The sequence below is a fragment of the Amblyomma maculatum genome, unplaced genomic scaffold (assembly GCF_055883805.1).
Source record: "Amblyomma maculatum isolate TAMU_Amacu unplaced genomic scaffold, ASM5588380v1 scaffold_13, whole genome shotgun sequence".
Taxonomy (NCBI): Eukaryota; Metazoa; Arthropoda; class Arachnida; order Ixodida; family Ixodidae; genus Amblyomma; species Amblyomma maculatum.
In genome coordinates, this window is record NW_028146738.1 from 19061703 (window position 1) to 19086070 (window position 24368).

At 50.0% G+C, this 24368-nt stretch overlaps 1 protein-coding gene and 1 pseudogene across 1 annotated transcript; one reads left to right on the forward strand and one right to left on the reverse strand.

The window, feature by feature from the left end:
• The first annotated feature begins 275 nt into the window (after positions 1-275).
• LOC146172298 (uncharacterized) lies at positions 276-1553 on the forward strand (annotated as a pseudogene).
• Positions 1554-22852: 21299 nt separating this feature from the next.
• On the reverse strand, positions 22853-24021 carry LOC146172299 (uncharacterized). The gene is made up of 2 exons (XM_084585758.1): positions 22915-24021; positions 22853-22864 (listed from the first exon to the last, which is right to left on the reverse strand). The coding sequence occupies exons 1-2, from the start codon at positions 23971-23973 to the stop codon at positions 22853-22855; spliced, it is 1071 nt and encodes a 356-aa protein (XP_084441884.1). The 5' UTR covers positions 23974-24021.
• Positions 24022-24368: the final 347 nt, after the last annotated feature.

The following is a 24368-nucleotide window of genomic DNA, read 5'->3' on the forward strand; positions in this document are numbered from 1 at the left end:
AGATTCAGTATGGCGTTGCCTGTCTTGTGGGAGTTATTGATTGGTGCCGTGTTGTCTGCATTGGCTTCAAGAGTTTGTCGTGCTTTAATTTAGAGACCTCCTTCTCTGCGGGCGCTTGCTGTTGTCCCGAGGTCCGTCTTGTTACACTACTTTTTTCTGGCAGTCATTGTCCACCGTACGGGGAGCAAGCCCAAGAAAACCACGAGGAACCGCTGCGTCGCAAGTGCGGGTCCCTGTTCCAATCGCGAACCCCGCCGCCACGCGACAGTGCGACGATGACGCCGATTCTCGAGCGGTCCAAGATGAGCATGGCCATGTGGGCGGTGCTCAACAGCCACATAAAGCGCCAGCGCTAGACAAAGCAAGAGCAGGAGGTAGGCCGATGCTGCTACGGGGTGTGAGCGACGAAAGCAAGAGCTTAAGCGTCGCCAGGAAATGATGACGCTTGAACAGATCTACGACAAGGTGCAGCAGTCTGAGAAGAAGCTGGTCACGCTCAAGGAGGAGACGCACGAGCTCTTGATGCATCTCAGGAGGGTGCTTCACGAGGTCGACCTACGGAAGCGAGCGCTCGTCAAGGAGGCCAGCGAGACGGCAGCGCTCAACTATTTGTACCGGCAGCAGCACCACAATGCGATGCACAACATGACACTGTGGCGGCTGCTGCCCCGCCGCGGCAGTGGCTCAGCACCTCTACATCCAGGAGATGAACCGGGTGCTGTCAATGTACATGATGATGCAGCCGATCCCTCAGAAACCGAGCGTCCTGCACTAAGCGCCACTGAAGAGGACGCTGACTCTGTCTCTGCCGCTGCCTTCTTCGCAAGTCGCGTCCTCATCCTCTCAGCAGCCGACGCCATCGATGTCGGTCTTCTCGCTCAGCAGCCATACGCAGACAAGGCGCAAATCCCTGACAAGGCGTATGGAGCCAAAAAGCTGATCCCGGCGTACACCCCGGGCCATGTACCCATGTACAACGCCCATGTACCGGGACATGGCTCTTTGTCCGCGATGGCACCCGCCGCACCCGTTCCGTATCCGGCCTATCCGATGCCGCAGTTCCCGCACCACCACGATTCCGAGGCCACAGCAGCAGCCGCTGCGGCGGCTGAGGTTGCCAAGCAACAGCAGATCGTTGCCACTCACAACTTTCATCTGGCACACCAACAGCAGCAGGGAGCCACCGCCACGCAAGCACAGCAGCAACAGGCCGCCGCCGCAGCAGTCGCTTCATCTCAGCAACAACACAACAGCACAAGGTCGCGGCTGCAGCAGCTGCCGCCGGCTGCCCCGGTGGAACCGTGGTGCCACAGTCACTGGAGCACGGACTGCAAAAGCCGCGTTTTTGCCATGAAAAGAAGTTCAATGTGTCGGAGTCTTGGATGTTTCCGATGCGCACTCTGGCTTCGCCGTCCCATTCGACGGGCACGCTCGGGCTGGCGAGCGCGCAGCCCAAGCCGTCGTCCTTCGAGGCACAGCAGCATCAGACCGCGGCTGCAGCAGCGGCCGCGCAGCGTCACCCGGGCTGTCTGGGCCAGCAGACACACTTCTAAAGGTGATGGTGCACGTCTGTGCATTTTATTGTAATGGCCCTCGCGTGAGTGTCGCACGCATTGTGGTCCCCGCGCAAGCCGAGTGATTGTTTTAGAAGAGGCTTTCTTATGATTGTGGTCGATCTCTCTGCTCCTTCCGCCGACAGCCTCATTTTGCCATACTTGATAATGCACAATGCCACTCGTCACCACTTGCCCAAAATTATATAAGAATTGCCTCTCTGATGCATGTACACGATTGCCTTGCGCCGTGGCAGACACAGCTGTGGGAAGTAGTAGAAAGTGTAATGTAGACGTCACTCTTTTGTAGAGCGCTCAAGGAATGCTCTTCGCTCCAAACAAAACCAGACCTCATGGCAGCACCACAAATAAAGGCAGAAATTGGGTCCGCGGGTCATGGTCTCGCCCGACGAGTGACTAATCCGGTCTCTTTTAATAACACCGGCTTATTTCCGGACAAACAGAAAAGCATTCAATCACAAGAAACAACGAAGAAAGAAATGCCACTGAGCTGTAAACATCATGTCGACGCGTACGACAACAGACTACCAAGGATAAAACAGACCGAGGGTCAGGGATTTACCGCGGCAATACAAAGCACACTTCGGCGCGAATAGAGCGAGCGATAGGGCCAAAGCACTAGCGGCGGCACAAGTAACATTGCTCCTCGCGTGGCATCAACTCAAGCAAATACGCCTAGGCCATTTCTGCAGGCACTGTTTCCGTCTTCGTCTTTTCGTTCCGCCCTCCGTGCGCGTCCTGCGGGCCCGTGATACTCGCTGGCCACGCAGCGTTTGCCTCCCGCTGGGCAAAAGGCCTCGAGCCTTGTTACCGACGCGCTAATCTACCCTCGTCTTTTCGCCGCTAACATGCCGCCCCCAAAATTGGCCTCATGCGCACTCGCGCTGCCCGCGCAAACACCAATACAAATAGGAAAAAACGAGGAAGACGACGAAGTGTCTCTGCTGAGGTGGCTGCTCATCGCTTGAGTGAAAACCTTACATTTCGCGTAAATACGATCCTTACATCAAGAGAATTGACTTCTCAGAGTCCGAGGAGGTTCCGACCGCTCATGTATCATCTGGTAGAGTGGCATTCATCACGTAATTCCTGCAGCTGAACTGCGCTCTGGGACTAGGCCTAGTGCCGTCCGTGGCACGCTGGCGGAGGTACCTTCGTCGGCGCCGCCTGTCTCGACGGCATTACCGACCGCACAATTGACATCCGAGCCTGGGTCCCAACTCCTGGTTCCTGCTCCTGGTCCATCGGCTGCAGCACATATCCTGCCGTCTCAAAATGCACATCAGCCCGTGAGTGATCTGTCCCGAGGGCGGAGGTCGGGAATGGCTAACCAGCTTCCACTTGGTGACGGAGTTTCCACCAATGTGAGTGAGCAGCCGAGCACGCCAATGGACGTGTCTTCAGCGCTACCCTCTGGACGGGCGGCACAGCGCGGTGCTCAGAAGCGTCCTTCAGAAGACATTGCACCGGGATCATCTACCGCAAACAACAGTTCACAAGGCAAGCGTTCCTGTACAACAACTGATCACCCGGTATTTTCAACACCCGGATCACCATGCTATAAAGTGACCATTAAGGCTCTGACAACCAAGTGCCTTACTGAGATACCGAACAGAGTTATTCAGGCGAATCTGGACGCATGTCTTGGAACCAAGGGTTTCCATGGTTTCACGGCCAGGAAGAAGTCGAATACAATTGCTGTGTGGCTCCCGAGTTTGGCTGCTGTTGAGTGTCTTCAAACACTTAAGTGTATTTCAGTAACAAGCGAAGTCTCGGTTCCAGTCCAGGTTTACCTTGTTGATGGTTCCGATCTACAACGCTGCATTGTCTACAACGTAGACGTTGACGAGGACCAGGCTACACTTCAGCGTGAGCTCTACTGCCCTACTCATCGTGTGATTCAAGCTCGTCTCATGGGAAAGGGGCGCTCTTGCATCGTCACCTTGCAAGGCCCCGTGACTCCCCCAACTCGCCTATACTATTATGGCTGCATTGTACGCCCTCGACCTTATAAACCAAGTGTCGTCTACTGTTATACCTGTTTCCGATCTGGACATATGCATAGGTCCTGTCCTTTTACAACACCAGATGACGCTATGCCAGAAGAAACAGTATCTTACCGATGCGGACTTTGCAAAGCTAATGACCATGACATCTCCTCTCCAACTTGCCCAACAAAGCAGAAAGCAACTCAAAAGGTCCGTCGTGGAATACAAAGGCAATGGTCTCAACAGGGTACTTCACCACCGATTCAGACATACAACAGATTCGAGGCTCTCCAATTGGATGACGATGAATGGCCACAGCTATCGGAGACAGAGCCACCGGCAATCTGTACACCACATGCTTACAGCGCTAATGTGAGTGCACAAGGTCGTCACAAACAGAGTACAAACGGGAAGGACATGCCAGAACCTCCGCAGGACGATGTGACAGCAGTTGACGACCAAATTGAAAGGCTTTTAGCGGAGGTCTATAAGCTCCGCAAACATCGTGAACTGCTTGCTCGTCGTAGGCGAGCAACGGAATCTCAGACCGCGAATATCAAGGCTGCCTCGCCAACGATTATATCCCACACTCCCATGCCGTTCACTGATTCCCAAAAGTCTTCTGCTGCCCTGCCTGATAACTCTTCGAAATCGTTACTGAGGTTTATGGTCACTCAATTATCTAACCTGACATCTGTGATTTTGCGACATCTGGACTCATAATCAAGATGGCGACTACAAGATATCGCGGTGTGCTTCAGTGGAACTGTAGAGGGCTCTCCACAAAGGTTGGAGAGCTCAAATCCCGTCTTCGCATGAACAAACTTCCTGTATGGGCCATGCTACTGCAGGAGACGAACGCGTTGCCACTCATTCCTGGTTTCAGTGGATACGTGTCTCCTTCCATGGACGACCGACGTGTGCACACGGATACTCCTCCGGGAAAGGTGGCTGTGTATGTTGACACACGGTTTTTTCAGGTACGCCTTGCTCTGGAAAATTGGTGTACTTCATATCAGGAGGTTGTTGCAGTGGCAGTCAAATTTGGTAAGGCAACTGTTGTAGTTGTGTCAGTCTATGTAAGACCTGGTGGTGGCTCTCCCTCCCGCATAAACCTGGGATGGTTACTGAATGTTAGGCAACAATACCCGGGATGTCCAGTTTTAGTTGGGGGTGACTTCAATGCGCCTCACCCGGACTGGGGATACCCCACCTTAAGTCCTCGCGGCAGGTGAGTGCGAGACGCCTTTACGGATGCGCTGTTTATTCTCCTGAACCATCCAGATACACCAACAAGGACTGTGCTTCATACTAGGAGTGGAACATACGCTCCAGATCTTACATGGTGGTTAGGAACCGGCACCCCCTCGTGGCACTTAGAGCCGGACTGCTGGGGCAGTGACCATCATCCTATTGTCATCGGTCTCTATCCATCACAGGCCCGACGATTACGCCGCAAGTGTACAGTTGTCCATTGGGACAATTTCCGCGCCATTCTTCAAAACCACTCTGTGGAGTCGGCACCATCGCTTCTAGACCGCATAAAAAGAGCACTAAATGAGGCTACAACCATTACCTGGGTGGAGGTTGGTCGACCAACACCGGATGTGCCTCTGCTCAACTTGTGGGCTGCTCGTCGACAAGCGGAATTGACTGCAACCAGAGACCCAACTTCTGCGCATGCACGTACAAGACTAAATTACATTACTGCTAAGGTTCGAAGGTATGAGCGCGATCTCTCACGACGACAATGGTACCTGTGGTGCGAGCAGTTCTCCACACAGTCATCGAATGCCCATCTTTGGCGAAATTTCCATGCCATGGAGCACGGTTGTCGTCGTCCTGATGCAGCGGCCACAGCATGCTTTGCAGCAAACTTGCCTCGAATGATTTCGCAAGACAAGCAGCACGCAAGTTTTTCCCCAAGTACGACGTGTTGCCTGCACCAGTTACAAGACCTTACTTGTGGGGCATGCCAGCCCATGTCGATAAGCTGCCATCTGCTGCCGACACCGAGGGAATCGCGAGCCCATTCTCCATGCCCGAATTGCTTGCAGCTATAGATGAAGCCAACCGAAAGACAGCGCCCGGTCCGGACTCCATTACGTACGAGGTTTACAAGAACCTCAGTGGTGATGCACTTCCTCAACTCCTTGACACCATTAACAAGGTATGGCTAGACGGCGATGTACCAGACAGCTGGAAATCGGCTATTGTGATCCCTATTCCAAAGCCGGGGAAAGCCCCAACAGACCTAAGCAACTTTCGACCTATTTCCTTAACGGTAACAATTTGCAAGATTGCTGAGAAAATGCTCGCCACACGAATCTCGTGGTGGCTTGAACATCACGGTTTCTACCACCCGGCCCAGATTGGCTTTCGACCATCTATAGGCACAGAAGACGGATTGGCTGTCTTGGCGTCCTCCGTATTATCATCAACACGCAGCCACAATGTACGCACCGTCCTCGCCATGGATGTAGAAAAGGCTTACGATAATATCAGTCATGCTGCCATTTTGGATTCAATTGACATGCTTCATTTACCACTTAGAGTACGCAATTTTGTAAAATCTTTCCTTGAAAGTAGACAATTTGCAATACGATTCAATAACGAGGCCATAGGATCATTTGTCCCTCTTCGCGGCGTGCCCCAGGGATCGGTGTTGTCACCAACATTATTTAATATTGCGTTTATCTCACTCGCATGGCGGTTACATGAAATTTCTGATGTTAAATTCTTAATATACGCTGATGACATCACGGTGTGGAGCACACACAACGACCTACTGACTCAATCATCGGCCCTGCAATCAGCTTTAGATATTACGTGCACATATGCATCTTCCATTGGCCTTGAACTTTCCGCCAGTAAAACTACGTTCATATCAGTCGCCAACCGCTGGGGCCGCCGTAAACTATCGGCAACTCCTATTCGTCTACATCTATCCGGAACCCCACATCAGGAAAGTCCAACAGTAAAAATATTGGGCTTAACAATTCATGAGTCAGGAACTGAAACTACATGGCTGTCTGGCGCTAAAAAACAGGCGTTACAGACACTGGGTTTAATTAGACGCATTGCTCCAAAAATGGGCGGCGCTCGCTCAGATGTTGCGAGACAGTTGGTGAGGGCAGTTGTGCAACCGCGCCTTGTTTATCAAGCCCAATTTCAGCATTTGACAAGGGCACAATGGGATCGACTTGAGGCTATAAATCGAGAGGCAATGAGGGTCATCACCTGCCTCCCTCGCATTACACCAGTCGTGGCGCTCCAAGAAAACGCAGAACTAAACACAATAGATGAACTGGTGCAGCAACGACGTGATGCACGCAAGCTTAAGGCCACACTCTCTCACGCAACGTGCGCTCTGAAGGCTTATGCTTCGAAACATTCAATACTACCACCGCCACTGCCAGTTCCTCCTCCTTGGCGTTTTGTACAGCAGAGCGATAACAAGCCAACTGATTTACGCCGACCAAGAACACAGGAAATGGCGTCGTCACTTCGCGACCGAATTATGGAACAAGACGCCCGCTTGCCACATGGTTCCATTATAATTTACGTCGACGCAAGCATCAAAGCCTGTGAAGTGATAACAGCAGTTTACTGTCCTAGCAAATCTTCATTGAACAAGACGTCAACATTTCAATTACCGGAACCTCCATCTTCTTTTTGTGCGGAACTGCTCGCAGTGCAAGAGGCGCTTCGCTCTGTGACCGCCATTCCCATGCTTCCCAAGGCCCATATTATCATACGTACAGATGCTCTCCAGGTGACAAAGCTACTTAGACGAGTTAGTAGTAGCCCGGAAATCTGCCAGAACATACACAGTCTAGCGGCTCGCATACCAAATCCAATTCGTATTGAATGGACCCCGCGTGACCTTTTAAGTGCTCAAAGCCAAGTAGATTCTGCTACCCGCCTTTCAAACTCAACATCGACATCGCCAAACCTCATAAAATTGGACAATGCCACCCTGCTTTTAACAAGAAAGGAGCACCTCCGGCGCCGTACACGTGCTCTTATACCTCCGTGTACGGTAAGCCTCCCCCGCGGTCTAACCCGTGCAGAGGAGGTGGCGCTTCGGAGGATTCGAGTTGGGGTGGCCCTAACACCAGCAGTGATCCGAAAGTGGCCACAATTTCGGTATTTATATCCACACCCTGGGTGCCCCATCTGCAAGTCAAGAAATATAGAAGCTGACATCCATCACCTACTGTGGGATTGTCCAGCGTTGAAGCCAACGCGGATCCGGCACCTGGTGGCAGCTGGCCTCTCCCCCCATAATCCGCAGTCATATGCTGTTTGGACACTGGGACCGCATCATCGTTCACTCCTCGATTTCATTGCATCAGCCAACCTTTTTTCATTTATTTGACCACACCCTTCATCCATCATAACATTCCTTTTATGCCCTGAGGCAATAAACTTCGCAAAAAAAAAAACCGAGCACGGTTTAAAACACTTGAATTGGCGGCAGAGCCCCACATAGTTTTGCTATCATCACAGAAACGTGCGTCGACTGACTCACTGCGCCACCTCTTGAGGCAAGCAGTTCTGACCAACGAAAAAATCCCAAAAAGGCATTCTTGGCAGACGTAACTACAGCGTTACGCTAGGCAACCACGTGTTGTAAATGCGTCGTAGTGTGATGACATAGGCGCGAGGAAGAGGATATGAAGAGGGCCATAATTTGTCTAGGTGGAGTTTGCATAGTCCGGCTGATGATGATGATGACGACGATGATGCTGGTGGTGGTGATGATATGCCGGCATGCCTCTTCAACGATCTGAGATTGCGCTGAATAGTGTAATGCCGTATTGTGATTGCACTATAACCCAATGCAAGCACTCATTTTCTTTACCGACAGGGGCGTAAAACGTTTGATGGTAAACAACAACCCGGCCACTGACCTCACTTTTGAACAAATATATGGTTATTGATGATGACAGGCAAGGTTACGAACAAAAATACTCCAAGATTCCAGATATTTACCTCAGTCCAAGCATGAAGATAGGTGCACATTTACACGAAACACGGTCTGGCTTATGTAAGTATAGGACATGATAATAATAACACTAGCTTTTAGCGAACACCAAAAACAGACGAGTTGTGCTTTTTTGCATTGGCATGTCCATTGTTATTAAACCAAAGCCCTGCACTATAATTTAAAATAATTTTACAAAATTTCAATGGCTGTTTTGTAAGAAAGGTATTTTTGCCTGTAACACAATTTTATCTGCAGAATAAACACCAAACATTTTGAAATGGCCAAATGAAGTCATCAACGAAAACACTGAATAATGCAAGCGATGAAATTCACCCCTGAAGTACGCCCGCACACAGTGACAACGTAAATGTGAAAACGCCCTTAACACCGGAAACTTTTCAGAAATGTAAAATGAGCCCCGAATTACCGAAATATGCAATTTGATTAAGCAAAAATTATGCTTCATGGTGTCAAACACTCTCGATGATTCTAAAAAAAGGCGCACACGTGAAAAGATTTTGATCAAAAGTCGAGACCAGTTCACTGGAAATTTTATAGGAACAGATTAGTTCATAGAAGAAAAAAAAACCCTCCCGTCTGCTCTAGCAGAGCGAAGGGTAAGGTGAAAGCTTTTGCAGATGCACGCGCGTAACTCAGACAGCAGTACTTGTAACTAAATAAAGTACTTTTGTTAGGTCGCGAAGTTCTGTCCCCCATCTAACACCAAGAAATTCGACCACAAATATTGCCTCACAAAACTGGACCACAAATCCTGCCCACCATTTCTCACTTGCCTTCATTTTCCTCTCCCTTTAAAATTAACTGCTGCCTAATTTCTCTTCAACAGTATGGATAATCATTCCTGCTACTACACGGCTGTCGCCCGAGAAATATCACACGATTACATATATTATCATTATTTATAACCAAGTAACTGTTATTTTTTCCCGTAATAGCTGCGGAGCTTGTGGATTTTCCGTGCAAACCTGAGAACATGATCCCGTAAACAAACAAAAAGAGTTCGACCGCTGCAGTCATACGGTTTAAGCGTTTACACGAGTTTTACAGAACTTAATCCTGCAGATTCACAATTAAAATACCAACTAGTACGTCACAAAACAACGATTCATTTCGTATCAAAACCCACACGTCTCTCTAGGACAATTGGTTTCACCCGCCACGTGTCTCCGAAGGTCCCACCCCATCTCGGTTTTGAGGAATAAAGACCGTCTATGCGAATCTCTCGCAGGCTATAATTTTGCTAAAACAATCTTCTGCGTGTCAAGTAGTGCCAATTTTTATGAGACCACTCAGAACCCTGCATATCAAAAGGCGGTCATGTGACCTTAGGAAATGATGACGTTACAGTCGGTGACACAGATGGTGGACTACATTGTATTGTGTTCACATCCTAGGAAATTAATGGAATGCTGTAGCTATCATCATGTGTCTTCGCCGCCATTTTGAATCTGAGAGCAACGAAGAAACGGACAAGAGTCCGGAAAATGTAAGTAGTAAGAGATAATGTTCTTAAAACAGATAATAGGTGGCCACTAATGGATGCTGCCTTATCTACATTAGGTTTTTTCGAATGCCGCAATTGCTTCACAGCGTTCCACTTGACACTACGTGTGCTATAACAGTTGTGTGCACTGAGATAAATATTAGAAAATTTATACACTGGCTTTGTCAAAGCCAAAATATTTTGCTAGCGCAATGTCGAATAAATATTAGGTTATTAAAGTAATCAGGTTCGGACTCATTATGTGCGGACCTTTATGAAAGTGGCCTGACCTTCCATGCGATTCGTGGTAAAGTGTAAGGTTGTAAATCTTTTTATGCGCTTTTTTACTTCCTTGGATGAATAATACTAAAGGACAGGTTGGTGCCGCATAACGTCTTCGTAATTCCTTTTCACCAAATAATAGGAACCACCTGGTCTGACGATATATAGTTCCACATAACCTACAAACTATTAAATAAAAGTACAGAAAGCGTACAAAGCATAATGTACAAAGTACAAGAGTCAGGAGAAGTAACACTAATGAGCGATATGAAGTATTTAAAGTGTGTCATTATGAAACTCTGTGCAGCGCCGTATATAATAGAATATACGGAAAAGGTATGAATAAACAAGGATATTAGAACACAAATAAGCCTATTTGACTTATGCACAGGAGAGGAAATAATAAAGCTGTTGAATCAGTCAGTAACAGTAAAAAAAAAAGCTTACTAGCGCAGAAACTTGAAGAGCAAATAATGCAGATATAATGCACTCACTCACATAAAGGTTGGGCCTATTACACTGACTGCGCCAAATGTACTAAATTAGTAGTTATCAAAGATGTCACTAAAATCAAGGAATATTATAAATTCGACATGTGCTCGCTTTTGCACTGCATACGGGCCTAGTAGCTTTCGCAGACTTAAAGGTCGTTTGTTTAGAGCGCTCCTATCTCTTCAATCGCGACCTAAAATTGTCATGCACCCAGCAATGCAATAGCCACATCCTCACTTTCATGACCACGCACATGCGCTTGATAGCTGCGTTTGCTTTCGTCTCCCTGATATCATAATCGAGTGGGTGGTTCAATTTCTACCATCACAACTCTCGCAGCAGATGCAAGCAGATGCAAGCATAAATAAAATGGCAGGAATGCTCTTTAGTCTGCTTAGGAACGGTTACGGCGAAACCCACTTTGTAGCACTCTTTTCGCCGACTGCATCGTCATTGTCATCCCTACTACATCACTATCTTAATCAAATAAATGCATCCTCATTGTCATCAGTAATACCATTATTATCACTAACTACAGCACCGTTAACATCGCTACTATCTCAGTCCATCAATACCGTGGCGTTGGGCCACGGCGGGACAGACTCCGTCACAGTACGGAATTGACTTGGCTAGGACCTTTCTGGTCCACCTGGTAAAAAAGTGAAGCCTCAATACTAATCCAATTATTCCAATCTTGAACTGCATCATCATTGTCATTGCTACGATCACTTTCCCACACAAAGAGAGGATTGCTTTCTCACGAGCCTGGCGTTGAGTAACGACTTACCCCCTCTGCTGAGGATTGGAGGGGTATCGGTTCAAATTCCCGGTAGAGGCATTTTGAAGCAAAAACATCATTAACGCTACCTGGGGCAGCCGTCGCACACCTTGACGTTTTCACTTTCAAATGACGCTGACAGATACCGCACCTTTCCTTTGTTATAAGCCAATTTACATTTGAACCTACACGTTCGCTACGGTAGGTAGAGCTTCTCTTAGCGTGGCACTAAATTTGACCTTCAAGTGATCGTGACCTAAATTTGTGTGATTGTCTATCATTCTGTGGAGTCCACCGAAAGTATATTCCGCACTCCTGTGTACAATACCTAATGTACCGAACCTAAAGTACCGAAATGCTCGGATCGAAATTACTCCGGAGCCCAGCACTACCGGAACGCCTTTCTCTCTTTTCGCTTACTCCCACCTTTTACCATCGCTTACGGCGCGGGTCAGGTGTACACAAAAAGGTATGACAGATACTGCGCCTTTCCTTTCCTCTGTGCAAATTATAGGAAAAATTATGAAAAGACCGCCGATTGAAAAGCGGCGTTACAGAGGATATCGCGGCAACTCTCAATGGCTTCGCTTTATCATTAGATTCAAAACCATGCTTTAAACTCAACAATTTGTTTTCTTCATGTGTCATTTTGTCAGGACATTTCGAGCGAACATTTCTGCAGTCCATGAGCCAGGAATTGTTTTCGACTTAAATTAGGTCTATTACCTGGCTATTCTGTGGGTTGCCTTCTCTGGGCTTAAGCAGCAGACGCATGCGATTTATAGCTGCAAGATGTCTCGTCTCTGTAATAATAATCGTGCGTGCGTGATGCTAAATACGACAAATTCACTGCCTCTCGCACATTCGATAAATAATGCAAGTGTAAAATTGCATTTCTTACCGGAGCTATCCTGCCGCCTCTGCCCACTGCTCGGCTTAAGGCGTTGTCACGAAGGCGTCATTTGCTACGCACGATGCGCTGCGGCTTCCTCAAACCAACCGGCCGCAATAATACAAATACGTCCACACGTGTTGACGTAGTGGGACGCCTTGATGGACAGTGATGAACAGCGGCCTATAGCATCACGTACCGCAGCCGGATTCAAGAATTTCTAGGAGCTCGAAGTTTGTATTTCTCGTGGTTTACATGCATTCACTATTTTTATTGTCAGTATCCGAGGAAACAAAAATACGACACGCCCATTGTTCACCTTGTGGTGTCAGAAATAAGTATGTAATTATTTTCTCTTTTGTTAAATGATCAGTAGTGGGATACGCTCGTTATGTCAAGGTCTAAAACAATTGCCTCCACTTGCACCAGGCAGTGAGGTCCGCCGAACGAGCTCCCCCTATCGAAGCAAGCCATGAGGTAAAAAAAAGTGGTGGTTTGGCGTTTTGCTCTCAAAAGCGGAACGAGAGAGGAAGGCGCAAGAGGGGGGGGGGGGTTGCTTAGGCACGCAAATGCACTGGATTCCAGTAATCCTATAGTGACGCCACTGAGCTTCATTAAAACTCGCACGCTTTTATAGTCATCGCGCTTATGCAGTCGGCAATACACAACATGGTGAAAGAAATGATATCAAGACGGAAATTGTTTTCCGAGTTCTAATAGGAAATGGAATACTGGTTGCCAGATGGAGCTACAACTCCGTCATAGGAAGAATATATTACAGCGATTTGAATTTAGTCATGTAGTTAGAGTGCTGCAAAACGCGCTTTTGCTCAATTGTCATGCATAGTATGTGTTGAATACCTTTACTGCATACGCTTTTCTGCATGTAGGAAGAGGAGAAAAGGAGGGCGGAAGGCAGGGATTTTACCCAAAATAATTTCGGTTGGCTACCCTGCACTGGGGAAGGGGAATGAGGGAATAAATGGGGAGGGTAGAAGAGGAGAGGAGGTGAGAACGTCACAGTCTGTCAATCAGGCTAGTCTCTCTTAAAAAGCGAAGAAGAGCCTTGTAAGCTTCGAGCGCAAATAACTTTTGTGACCATGGTCACAAGATCCTGCCTTGGTGAGCCTCCAGACAACCAATGCAGTATGCAGCGTATGTCTTTCAGTTGCAAAAACAGGCCACTCGAAAAGCAGGTGCTTAATCATTTAGTCAATGCCACATCATTCACAAGCAGGGCTGTCAGCCATCCTGATCAGGATTGCGTATTTGTTTGTGAAAGCAACGTCAAGCCGTAGGCGGCACAGTAACGTTGTTTCACGACGTGTTGTGTGGTGAGGAATACGCAAGCGCAGTCAATACTTTGTAAGGTTCCCCTCTTCCCCAACCCCCTGTGCATTTTCGGAGTTTTTGGCCGTCCTGAGTATGATGGAAAAATATTCACTCCAAAGAAAAAACCCGGAATAGTTTGTCGCCGCTGTAAGGGTTGCCAGCGCTATTTCGACTTTCTAGTTTGGGCAGAAGGTGCATAAATGCGCACGTTAATATATTTATAAAATAACGAAGAGAAAAGGAATGCTTCAGGGGCCCGTCGGTACGGACTGTCCTGGCGTCTAATTTTTATAACGTTATAGCTTTAAAGGCCCCATTCTCCAGAAAATCCAGCGTTGGCGAAGCGAGCAGAAAGTTACGGACATGGCAACGGCATCTCCCAGGTGACACGGTTGGGCAGCGACTGGTCGTCGGGTTGTGCAACGTCATGATACTACGTGACATGGTCGAAGTGCCAATCGCTGCAAATCGGGCTTCGATTTCAGATGTGCAGGATGAGATCTAAATCTAGCCAGCCAGCTTAGTTAAAGCGGGTATTTATATCCATACCTGGGGATCTTCCCAATTATGTGGGTGTAGCGGGTTACGGCTGTATACAAATCACACTATGCTTGGGATAATAGATGCACAAATCTAGTGATATTGATCAAGCGGGTAGCAATGCGCATGTGCATAACGAGAATCTGCGTGGGAAGCCGACAAACAGGAGCCATTAGTGCTGTATGATCATAACATAAAGAGACACTGAAAGAACCAAGTTGATTGGCACCACTAGAATACCAGCGATGTTTTAATGGCAAGAATGTCGCCGTTATTAAAGAAAAGCTTAATGAGCGAGAAAAAAGCAACAACTGAAATACAGGTATTGCCGCTAAAGCCCATTTGACCAGTTGCAAGCGTCATGACGCTTACGGAATTCCGGAGGTTGAAAAATGTGATTTGCGGTTACATGTCTGTAGTGGGAAGGACATTTTGTTTAAAAATTGCTTACGCTCTTTTTATCACGAAAAGAAAAAGAACGCTGAAAACGAGGGGCTAAATATTGGAAGGTAAGGAAAACCTGCGATTGGCGACTCCACAGATGGCCAGTTTTGTTCCGGGAATTTTTCGGTTTCAGTGCTTCGCAACTATGACTTTTTCATGTCCACATGGTTTTCTTTATGACGTGCCTCGGTACACCATCGGAGCAGCAAAAGAAGTCCACGTTCTCCTCGGACGAAATTCATGCCTCGGCAAGCGCTTCACTATTGAAAATCACTTCAGTTCAGTTCAGTCGTTCAGTCGTGTCCGACTCTTCGTGACCCTATGGACCATATCACGCCACGCTTTCCCGTCTCTCACTATCTTCCTAACATCACATAACTTCATCTGCAGCGCCTCGAGGATGCCATCTAACCATCGCGTTCGCTGCCTTCCCCTTCTCCGGAGACCCTCAACCTTTCCCAACATGAAATCTTTCTCCAGCGACTCCTCTCTTCTCATCAGATGACCAAAGTAGCTCGGTTTTAACTTTAGAATTTGACCCTGCAATGAACAGTCAAGGTTTATGGTCGACGATATCGACTGATTTGATCTTCTGGCAGTCCAAGGAAGTCTCAAGAGTATCCGCCAGCACCACAATTCAAACGCGTCAATTCTTCGGCCGCCAATTGGTATTAAATTTATTTTGGATTTGGCATAGGGGTATATTGTGCAGGATAAAACTGCACGAATCCGGGAGGAGCTGTTGCAACAGGCTAGCCCTATTACTCGCCGATGCTGATTGCTTGGAGAGAAAAGGAAGGCTGGATAAAGTGTTATGACATCTAAATTGTGCTTGTATATTTTATGACATGGAAACTAAAACGAAAGGGAAATTGCCAATAACGAACACAATTTCGACCTCAGCACTTACGAGCTCTAACTGTGATTTAACCGAGCCCTAACAAGCTGTAATCACTGCTATACGCCGACCGGTTTAAGCGCCCGAATTTTGAAGCGAAAGCTTCACCGAATTACCTGCGGTGCGATTCGCGTACGCCGCAGTTTGAACTCCAGCCGACCTTCAGCGGCACGCGGCCTGTTTGCCGCCCGGTCTTCTCACGTCTGGTACAGAGTAGACGGCAATCGCTGCCTCTGCTGCTCCTTCGTTTCTACATCGCACGCCTGCTTCGTCTTCTTTACACATGCCGCAAACTTCATTCGTACCAGTATATATCGCCCCACAAATATGCAACATAACCTGAAACAGTGCCTCACAGCCTTCCATTTACCTGCCTACCCTTTCTCTCCACCTCCACTGCTGCCCATCTGGCTTGCTTCCTGGTTCCTCTTATTTTAAAATGCCTTCGACACTTTCGTGTGGTCCAGGACCGGCTGTGGTGTCCTTGAGGACCGCAGACATTCAATGAAGAGTCGCTCGTGCGCTTTCGCCTTATCTACTTAGGTTTAGTCATGTTCAAATTTCCTTGTTTTATTACCCGTGTAGCCTAACTGCAATTTTTAAAGCTATTTTTCTCAAGCTTTGAAACTGGTATTGTAATTAAGCGACTGACTCCCCTAAACATGCTGAATACCTTTACTGGATTTTAGGCGGTGTCAGCCAAGTTCCACGTCTTTTCCAAGCACCGGATTTTGTAGAGATATGTAAGAATTTTGAAGTTTGAACATTGAATATTTTTCTTACTCGTATCAACACACACGCAATTCATGCTACAGACAAACCTATCCATTGAATATTTGATGGAATAACACGTAAATTAGCTTGGCAAGCTTTGTTTAGATCCGCGATATGCTGACAGCTTTTGAGTAAGCCATTGGAGGCTTGAATACTCAAGGGATTGAACAGAAGACATAAGTGTCGATTTGTATTATGAAATACAGCACAAGTGAAAACTACAGAAAGTGTGCAAAGCAAGCTTTGTGTTCTCCTCGTTTGGTACAATTTAGGAACGTCTTTACGCAGTCGACGTTACTTTTGAGTCGTGGCTGTGGCTCAGCAATGAATTGGGCCACAGCCGTAGCCTTGCTTGTTGTCGACACTGACGCCTCGTCAACACTTCGACATTTTTGGTATCCTGCTGGTGCGGCCACCTAAGCTCTAAAAGAACTGTACTCTCTTTGGATTGGTGGCCGCTAAGGCACAGGCAGGAGGTATCCGTGAGAACCTAGTTGGCGAGGTCGGGAACGGGTTCTCTGAATTCTGAAAGCGAAGTGATTGCTTCGGTTAGCAATAGCTTCAATTTCAGCTGATGCAATTGAGCGCACGATATCTAAAAAGTAAATGAATCTATTGCTGCCATACAAGCGAGTACAAAGTCACAAAATGCCATGCTGTTTGATACCACTAGCGCAAAAATTGTGATACAGCTGTCGTAGTCCTCACCTGAAAGCAGAGCTTAATGTCTCCTCTCAAATTTATATGAGACATACGAGGTCCTCGTATGATAAACAAGGGAGCATATTTGACACCTGAAGAGCTATCTGAGTGCAGTATTTTGACGAATTCGCTACAGCCTTGTGCAGCAGCAAACACTGCTCCTTTCAAGGCGGTACTGTGAGCGGACGAGCTGCGGAGACCGCCGAGTCGGATCTTAAAGGGCCACTGTCCAGGGAAGGCCCTTTTAAGCAAAGGAGCCCAGTGTTTCGATCAGGTACCGGAGATAGTCTGTGCAAAATTCTACAGCGACACGCGCGCCCTCAAAGCATCGAAAATACAATTCAAAGCTCTCTTATGCTCTCCTCCGGGAAGCCAGCTTCCCCGTTTCGTGCGCTGGCCCGACGGGCCACACTAATGACGTACGTACCGCGAACGATGTCCATTGGTGCGTCTCGCTGACTGACGGGAGAAGGATGGGTGTCTACCGCTCGCAGCGCGCTTTTCCCTCGCCACGGCCAGACTAAATCCAGCGACGCGCGCTCCCTCGACCGTTTTTTTTTTTTTGCGCTCGCGGAGAGCCACGCCCCACCTCCCGCCAAACACGGAGGAGGAAGGGGAATTTGTATTGCGGAGGCTAGACGACCTCGGGCAGGAGAGTGAAAAACCTTTGCGAGGGAACGGAAGGAGAGAGGCATGACAGAATTGGGTGATTGCGGTGGCTGTAACTGCGTTATTAGTTACTCTTTTCAAAAACATTTTGCGGCCTTGCGTTCTAGGGGCGAAGTCTCACAGTCACCGGGGAAGAAAATATTTTCAACCGGAGGGTAGACAGTGGGCCTTTAAGAACGGCGACAATGATTGACATTGGAAGCAGGTGCCACGGAACCCCCTCCCCAAGCCAGAGCGGGGAGATTATCCTGCTATGAGCGCCAAAAATCGGCGTCGGTGAGACGCCCTTGCACCTGCCCTCGGCCGGCCGGAGGCAGCGAGCAATTCTTCACCACGCGGTAAATACCTGGGGTTCCGTCAACAAGTCGACGACCGGACAAAGGAGAGGAAATGACCGATTTCCGGTCCCTTCAAGTGTCGAATAGCGCTACGGAGAGCGGGCCTGCATTCTTTCCTTTCTTCCCGTGTTGGACCACGAGGACAGCTTTCGGCTAATGTATGTATGTATAACTTTATTAGGGAGCCGGCAAACGACGGGTTAACGCGTCGTGACGCTGGCCAAGCGTCTACCCGGGGTTAAGCCCTACTCTGCACTACCTCATTTGACCCGTTTGTGGTGGGTGTGAGGCTTGTGCTTTTCGAGCGCACCCCGAGCCTGCTGGACGGCCCATAGTTGCATGTCCTTGTCTGTATTCTGCACAGCACCTTGAAGTTCCGGCGAGTATGTCCTGGATGCAGCTTCGGTCGGGAACCTGGCACAGTCCCACATGATGTGCCATTGGTCCGCCGGACCCACTTGACATACACTGCACATATCACTCGTGTAGATGTCTGGGTGGAGGACGTGTAGCATTACCGGGGCTAGGAGTGACCCGGTTTGCATTTGCCTTTGGATGACCGCCTCCTCCCGACTAAGTGCCGGGTGAGGCGGCGGCATTGTCCGTCGAGCTAGGCGGTAAAATTTTGTCACTTCCTCGTAACTGGTCATTCTGTCTTTTGTTTCGAACCACCATTCGGAACGGTCCTTCTCGGGGGCGCGGAAGGTAAGCGCTCGCGCCGCCGAATGGGCCGTCTCGTTGTGATTCGGTGAGGATGCACAATCTCCCGCGTGCGCCGGGAACCACTTGATGCGGATAGTGTTGCCGCGGTCTTGAAGCTGGAGCTTACTGATGATGGCGGCCGCCGGCGCGCACACTCGCCCCTTGGCAAAGTTGCGCACAGCGTTCCTCGAGTCGCTGAGCACGGTGCGACACTCGGCCTCCGAGATCGCCAGAGCGATGGCAACCTCCTCGGCGTCTGTGGCGTCCGTGCACCGCACGCTCGCTGCCGTTGTTTTGATGCCGGTAGCCGCCGCAACGGCCACTGCCACGAATCCTTCTCGCTTGTATTCCGCAGCGTCCACGAACCGGGCGTGCGGGTCCTGGGCGTGTTGCTCGACGAGGACTTTGGCCCGCGCGTGCCGCCGTTCTTGGTTGTACTCGGGGTGCATGTTTTTCGGGATGGGGTCCACGTGGATGTGGGCTCACGCCTCATCGCTGATATCGCACGATTGCCGACTGGGAGCTCGGGGATTGTAACCCAGGGACGTCAGTATACTGCGGCCTGTCTTGGTGGTAGAGAGGCGCTCCATTTGCGCCGTGAGCTGCGCCTCGGCTATTTCTTCTAAGGTGTTATGGACGCCGAGCTGCAGGAGCCGAGCCGTACTCGTGGTCCCCATTAATCCCAGCGCCGTCTTGTAAACCCGTCTGATCAGCGTGTTTATCTTTGTCCGGTCAGCGGCCTGCCAGTTGAGGTAGGCCGCAACGTAGGCGATGTGACCGATCACGAACGACTGGACGAGGCGCAGAAGACTGTCTTCACGCATGCCTGCCCATCGTGTCGAGACTCGGTGTATGAGCCGGATAGCGTCCATTGCCTTGGTGGTAATCTTGTTGATGGTCTCGTCGTTGCGGCCGTTCTTGTTTAGTAGCAGGCCCAGGACCCTGATCTTGGGAACTTCGGGGATGCGCTGCCCCGATGCAGCCACGATCTTTATGTGATCGCACTCCCGAGGGGGAGCGCGTTTCCGTCCCCGTTGTAATGGTGTGAGGACGAACAGCTGGGATTTGGCGGGCCAGCACACTAGGCCTGTGCCGTTAAGGTGTTGCTCGATGGCAGTAACAGCCTCTTGGAGCTGCTGCTCAATGCTGGCGTCGGTGCCGCCTGCCGCCCACAGGGTAATGTCGTCGGCGTAGATCGTATGCCGGACGCCGGTCCCCTCTACTGCCCTCGTTACCCCGATCATGACAAGGTTGAAGAGCAACGGCGAGATGACTGAACCTTGCAGGGTACCCGTGCTTCCGAGCTTGTGTTCGGGGAACTTAAGGTCTCCGGCGTGCAGTTCAACCGTGCGGTTGGTCAAGAAGTCTTGGATGTAATTGTAGCTCGTTACCCCCATGTTGAGTCTCGATACTTGTGCTAATATGGCTGAGTGTTTGACTTTGTCGAATGCGCATTGTAAATCAAGTCCCAGAATTACTTTGCTGTCTTGTGTCTTGTTGTCGATTATTTCTTGTTTAAGTTGTAGCATGGCATCTTGTGTGCTGAGTCTGCGCCTGAAGCCGATCATCGTATCCGGATATAGGTTTTCCTTTTCCAGGTACTCCTGCCATCGGTTGGAAAGCACGTGCTCAAGCACCTTGCCCACGCAGGACGTGAGCGAGATGGGACGCAAGTTGCCGATATCCGATGGCTTGCCCGGTTTCGGGATTAGGATTGTTCTTGCCGTTTTCCACTGTCGGGGGAGCTTGCCCGAACGCCAGCATTCGTTATAGTAGCGGGATAGGGCCTCGATCGATGCATAGTCGAGGTTGCGTAGCATCTTGTTGGTAATAAGATCGGGGCCGGCTGCTGAGCGGGCGTTGAGCTCGTGCAGCGCTGCCCGTACCTCTGACATGGTAATGTCTCGGTCGAGCCACGCGTTCGGCAGCCCCCCGTATGGCGGGTGGGTTTCCGTTGGCGTGTGTGGCAGATACTTGGCTTCCAGGGCCTTGATAACGGAGTCTTTTCCTCGTTGTTGTGTGGCGGTGTGTATGAGGCAGGCCAGGCGATCGCGCTGGTGTGACTTGGTCTTAGTTTCGTTTAGGAGGTGCCGAAATAGATTCCATGTGCAACCACGATGTAGTTGCCCGTCAGCTCGGTTGCAGACTTCGTTCCACTGCTAACGGCACAGGACCTTGCAGTGATGTTGAATGGCCCTGTTTAAGTCGGCCACCTTCGTTCTCAATTTGCGATTCAGCCGTTGCCGCTTCCAGCGCGCCTGTATCGAACGTTTGGCCTCGATGAGATGGGCCAGACGACTGTCCATAGCTATGATGTCCTCGTCCGTTTCAATGGTCTTGGTGGCCGAGTGCACTGCATCGCGGAGCTCTGCCGACCAGGTTTCAATGTTTGTGATGTCTCGCGGTGTGGTTGGTCGTCCCTTATGGAAACCGTCCCAATCCGTCCATTTGTGTGTAATGGTGTTGCCCCGGAATTGATTGGGAATCGTAATTTCGAGGATGTAGTGGTCACTGCCCAGGTCAACGCCGGTGTTGCGCCATGTTACTTTGCCAGTGTGGTCGTTCTTGATGAATGTAAGGTCTGGTGTGGTGTCTCGTGCTACGGAATTGCCGATTCGGGTAGGATGATTGGGATCCGTAATCAGGGTGCAGTCGTGGTCCAGGGTATCCTGTAGTAGGTCCCGTCCCTTTGCCGTGTCTTTCACGTAACCCCACGCTCGATGGGAGGCGTTGAAGTCTCCTCCAATCAGCAAAGTGTTGCCTTTAGCTTGGGTGCTGGCTGTGTGTAGCAGGGTCTTGAATTTTTGTGTTTGGTGCTTGGGGTTACTGTATATGTTAGCTATGAACAGGCTGTTTTTCCGTTGTTTGCTTGGAATGATTTCGGTGAAGGTGTATTCCACCCTGCTGCGGCCGTGTCCGAGCTGATGTTCAATGAACGGGAGCCCTTTGTGGACGAATGTGCAGACGCCTCGTCCCTCCGCTGGGCTAACGTGAGCGCGATACCCAGCGAGGGTTGGGTTCGCCGTCAGCGTTTCTTGCAGCAGAATGATGTCAGGTTTCTTGGTTACCGTGGCGATGTGTTGTTGCAGCACTGCTCTCTTGTTGTTGTAACTGTGACAGTTCCACTGCCAGACCGTAAGGCCCGGTAGCGATCCTATTGTGGCTTGGGACTGGGACATGGTTGTGATGGAGTTGAGGCTTGCGTCTGTTTTTGGAGATATGGGTGGTTTGCGAATTGCGCAGCAAAGATGGGGCTGCATCCTATGGGCTTGAGGGTTTGTTCAATGAAGTCGAAGCGCTCCTGTATGGTTCCGTAGGACGTGGTGATTAGCTCCTCCAGCCGCGCCAGGCGTTGGTCCGTGACGGCAGCCGTGTCGGCATAGGTGTTGGTGAGCGCTTCAATTTTGGTTTCGAGCTGAGTTTCCAATTGGGTTAGGTCCTTATGTTGTCGTGATGAGGTGCGTGCTCGTTTCTTGGGGGTTGGGTCAGTGGTTTTCTCCCCTTCGGGCTCGTCTTGTGATATGTCCATTGATTGTGTACCACCTTGATGGGATGGCGTGTCGGTGTTCTCGGGGATAACGGAGGGTGCAAGTGTCTCGGGTGACTGAGCTGGGCCAATGGTTGGCTGAAATCGCTGTGCTTGTAGTTCTTTCTTGACGTCGGCTAGCTCTTGGGTAAGCCGGCGCGTGGTTTCCAACAGAGTCGCGTTGGCGACACGGAGTTGTTCGAGTTCCTTGTAGTAGGGGCTGGTAGTCCATTCCTGCCAGCTGCTCTGTGTGCTTCGGCCAGTAGTGGCGCTGTTAGAGCTTGCGTTGCTGCTTTTAACTTCGCCCTTTGCTGCGTCCGCCCAACTGATTCTGTCACGGGAGCGCGAACGCTTAGCGTCGCGTTTGTTCCTGTGAGATGAGTCACGGTCACGCGACGCGCTGCGCGACGCCCTTCGGGATCCGTTACGGGAAGCACTGCGCGAGTGAGAGCGTCCGAGACGAGGAAACGAGCTTGAGTCGAGTGCATGATTGTGATGTTCTTCGGCGTTACTGCGTTCGACTGCTTCCTTTTGCTGTTCTTCGGCGTTACGGCGTTCCCATCTCCGTCGCCGCACGACATATGGAATTTTGTATTTGGCTTTGCAGACGCGGTCCCCGGTGGGGTGTTGCTCACCGCAGAGCTTGCATTTGGGGACACATGTGTGGCCCTCTCTTGGATTAGAAGCACCGCATGCAAGGCACACACGTGCGTTTGGTGTAGGACACACGTCGCGCCTATGGCCGATTTTGCCGCATACCTTGCAAACTTCTATTTGCTTCTTGTAGAGACTGCATGGGTACAGCGTGGATCCGTATCGCACATACTTAGGAACCTTGATACCATTGAACACTATGATGACTGTCGTCGTATTTCCGATACGCTTCGCACCCGCGGCGAGGGGGTTGTACTTGTTTACGACCTGCTGCATTATTTCAGCTTCGCTGTCTCTGAGTGATATGCCCCTGATCACGCCCTTGACTGTGTCGTGGGCGGCCGTTCCATAAGCACTCACTTGGTACGTGTTGCCTTGCACATTAATAGCTTGAATTCGAGCATACTTTTCCGCCCGCTCTTCGCTCGGAGTGCTGATCACCATTATGTTCTGTTGCGCATTGGGACACGCTGTATCCTCAGCTCGATCTGGCACCTCAATTCCTGCTGCCACCATGATGGCAGTAGTGACGCATGCAGCTCCTGCCTTGTAAATATCGAGCCCTCCGCGGGGATGCACGACGATCTTAATTTCTTCGGCTGGCATGGGGGGCATGCGAGCCGCCCGAATAACTGCGGCCCTAACGCTCTTGATGAATTTAGGGTTTTTCTGGGAGCTCGGTGTATCAGGTTGAGAAGAGCTCAATGTATCAGGTTGAGAAGTAGACTCACTCGGCGTTCCTTGCAGGCGTGGTCGGCTCCTGTGCCCGCCGATGTGCAGCCATCCGGGCGAGCGTTGAAATTCCTCGGGGGTAATTTCTTCTCCTGCTACTTGTACGCTCATCGGGGAAATCTGGATGTTATGCACCGAAGTGGTGGCGGAATCCTCCATGTCGTGGCTGAAGTACGGCCGGCTAGGCCTAGCGAGTCCTGGGTTCGCTTCGGCCGAGCGTCTCCTCTTGGCGCTGAATCAGGAAGTCCGCTAATTCGAAAATGACGCACCTTTGATAAAAGTCAGGTATCGGATGATGGCGGATACCTTCACGAACACGGTGGTATTAAAAGCTTCTCGATCCAAACTAATTAGCACTGCGAAAGCGGGAATTAGCGACGGAGCTAATATGAGCACGTCTGTCCTCCATGACGATCGCAGCGCCCTCCCGCTTTCGGCTAAGTTGCCTCGTCGAATAACACCCGGCGAAGTCGGCACCGATGAGCCAGCCCAGGTGCAAACACGCAGGGTGACAACCCGATGATGCCATCTATGCTGTCTTGACGACCTCCTCC

Coding starts and splice junctions, on each gene's coding strand:
- LOC146172299 (XM_084585758.1), bottom strand. CDS start 23,973: ATGGAGGATTCCGCCACCACTTCGGTGCATAACATCCAGATTTCCCCG.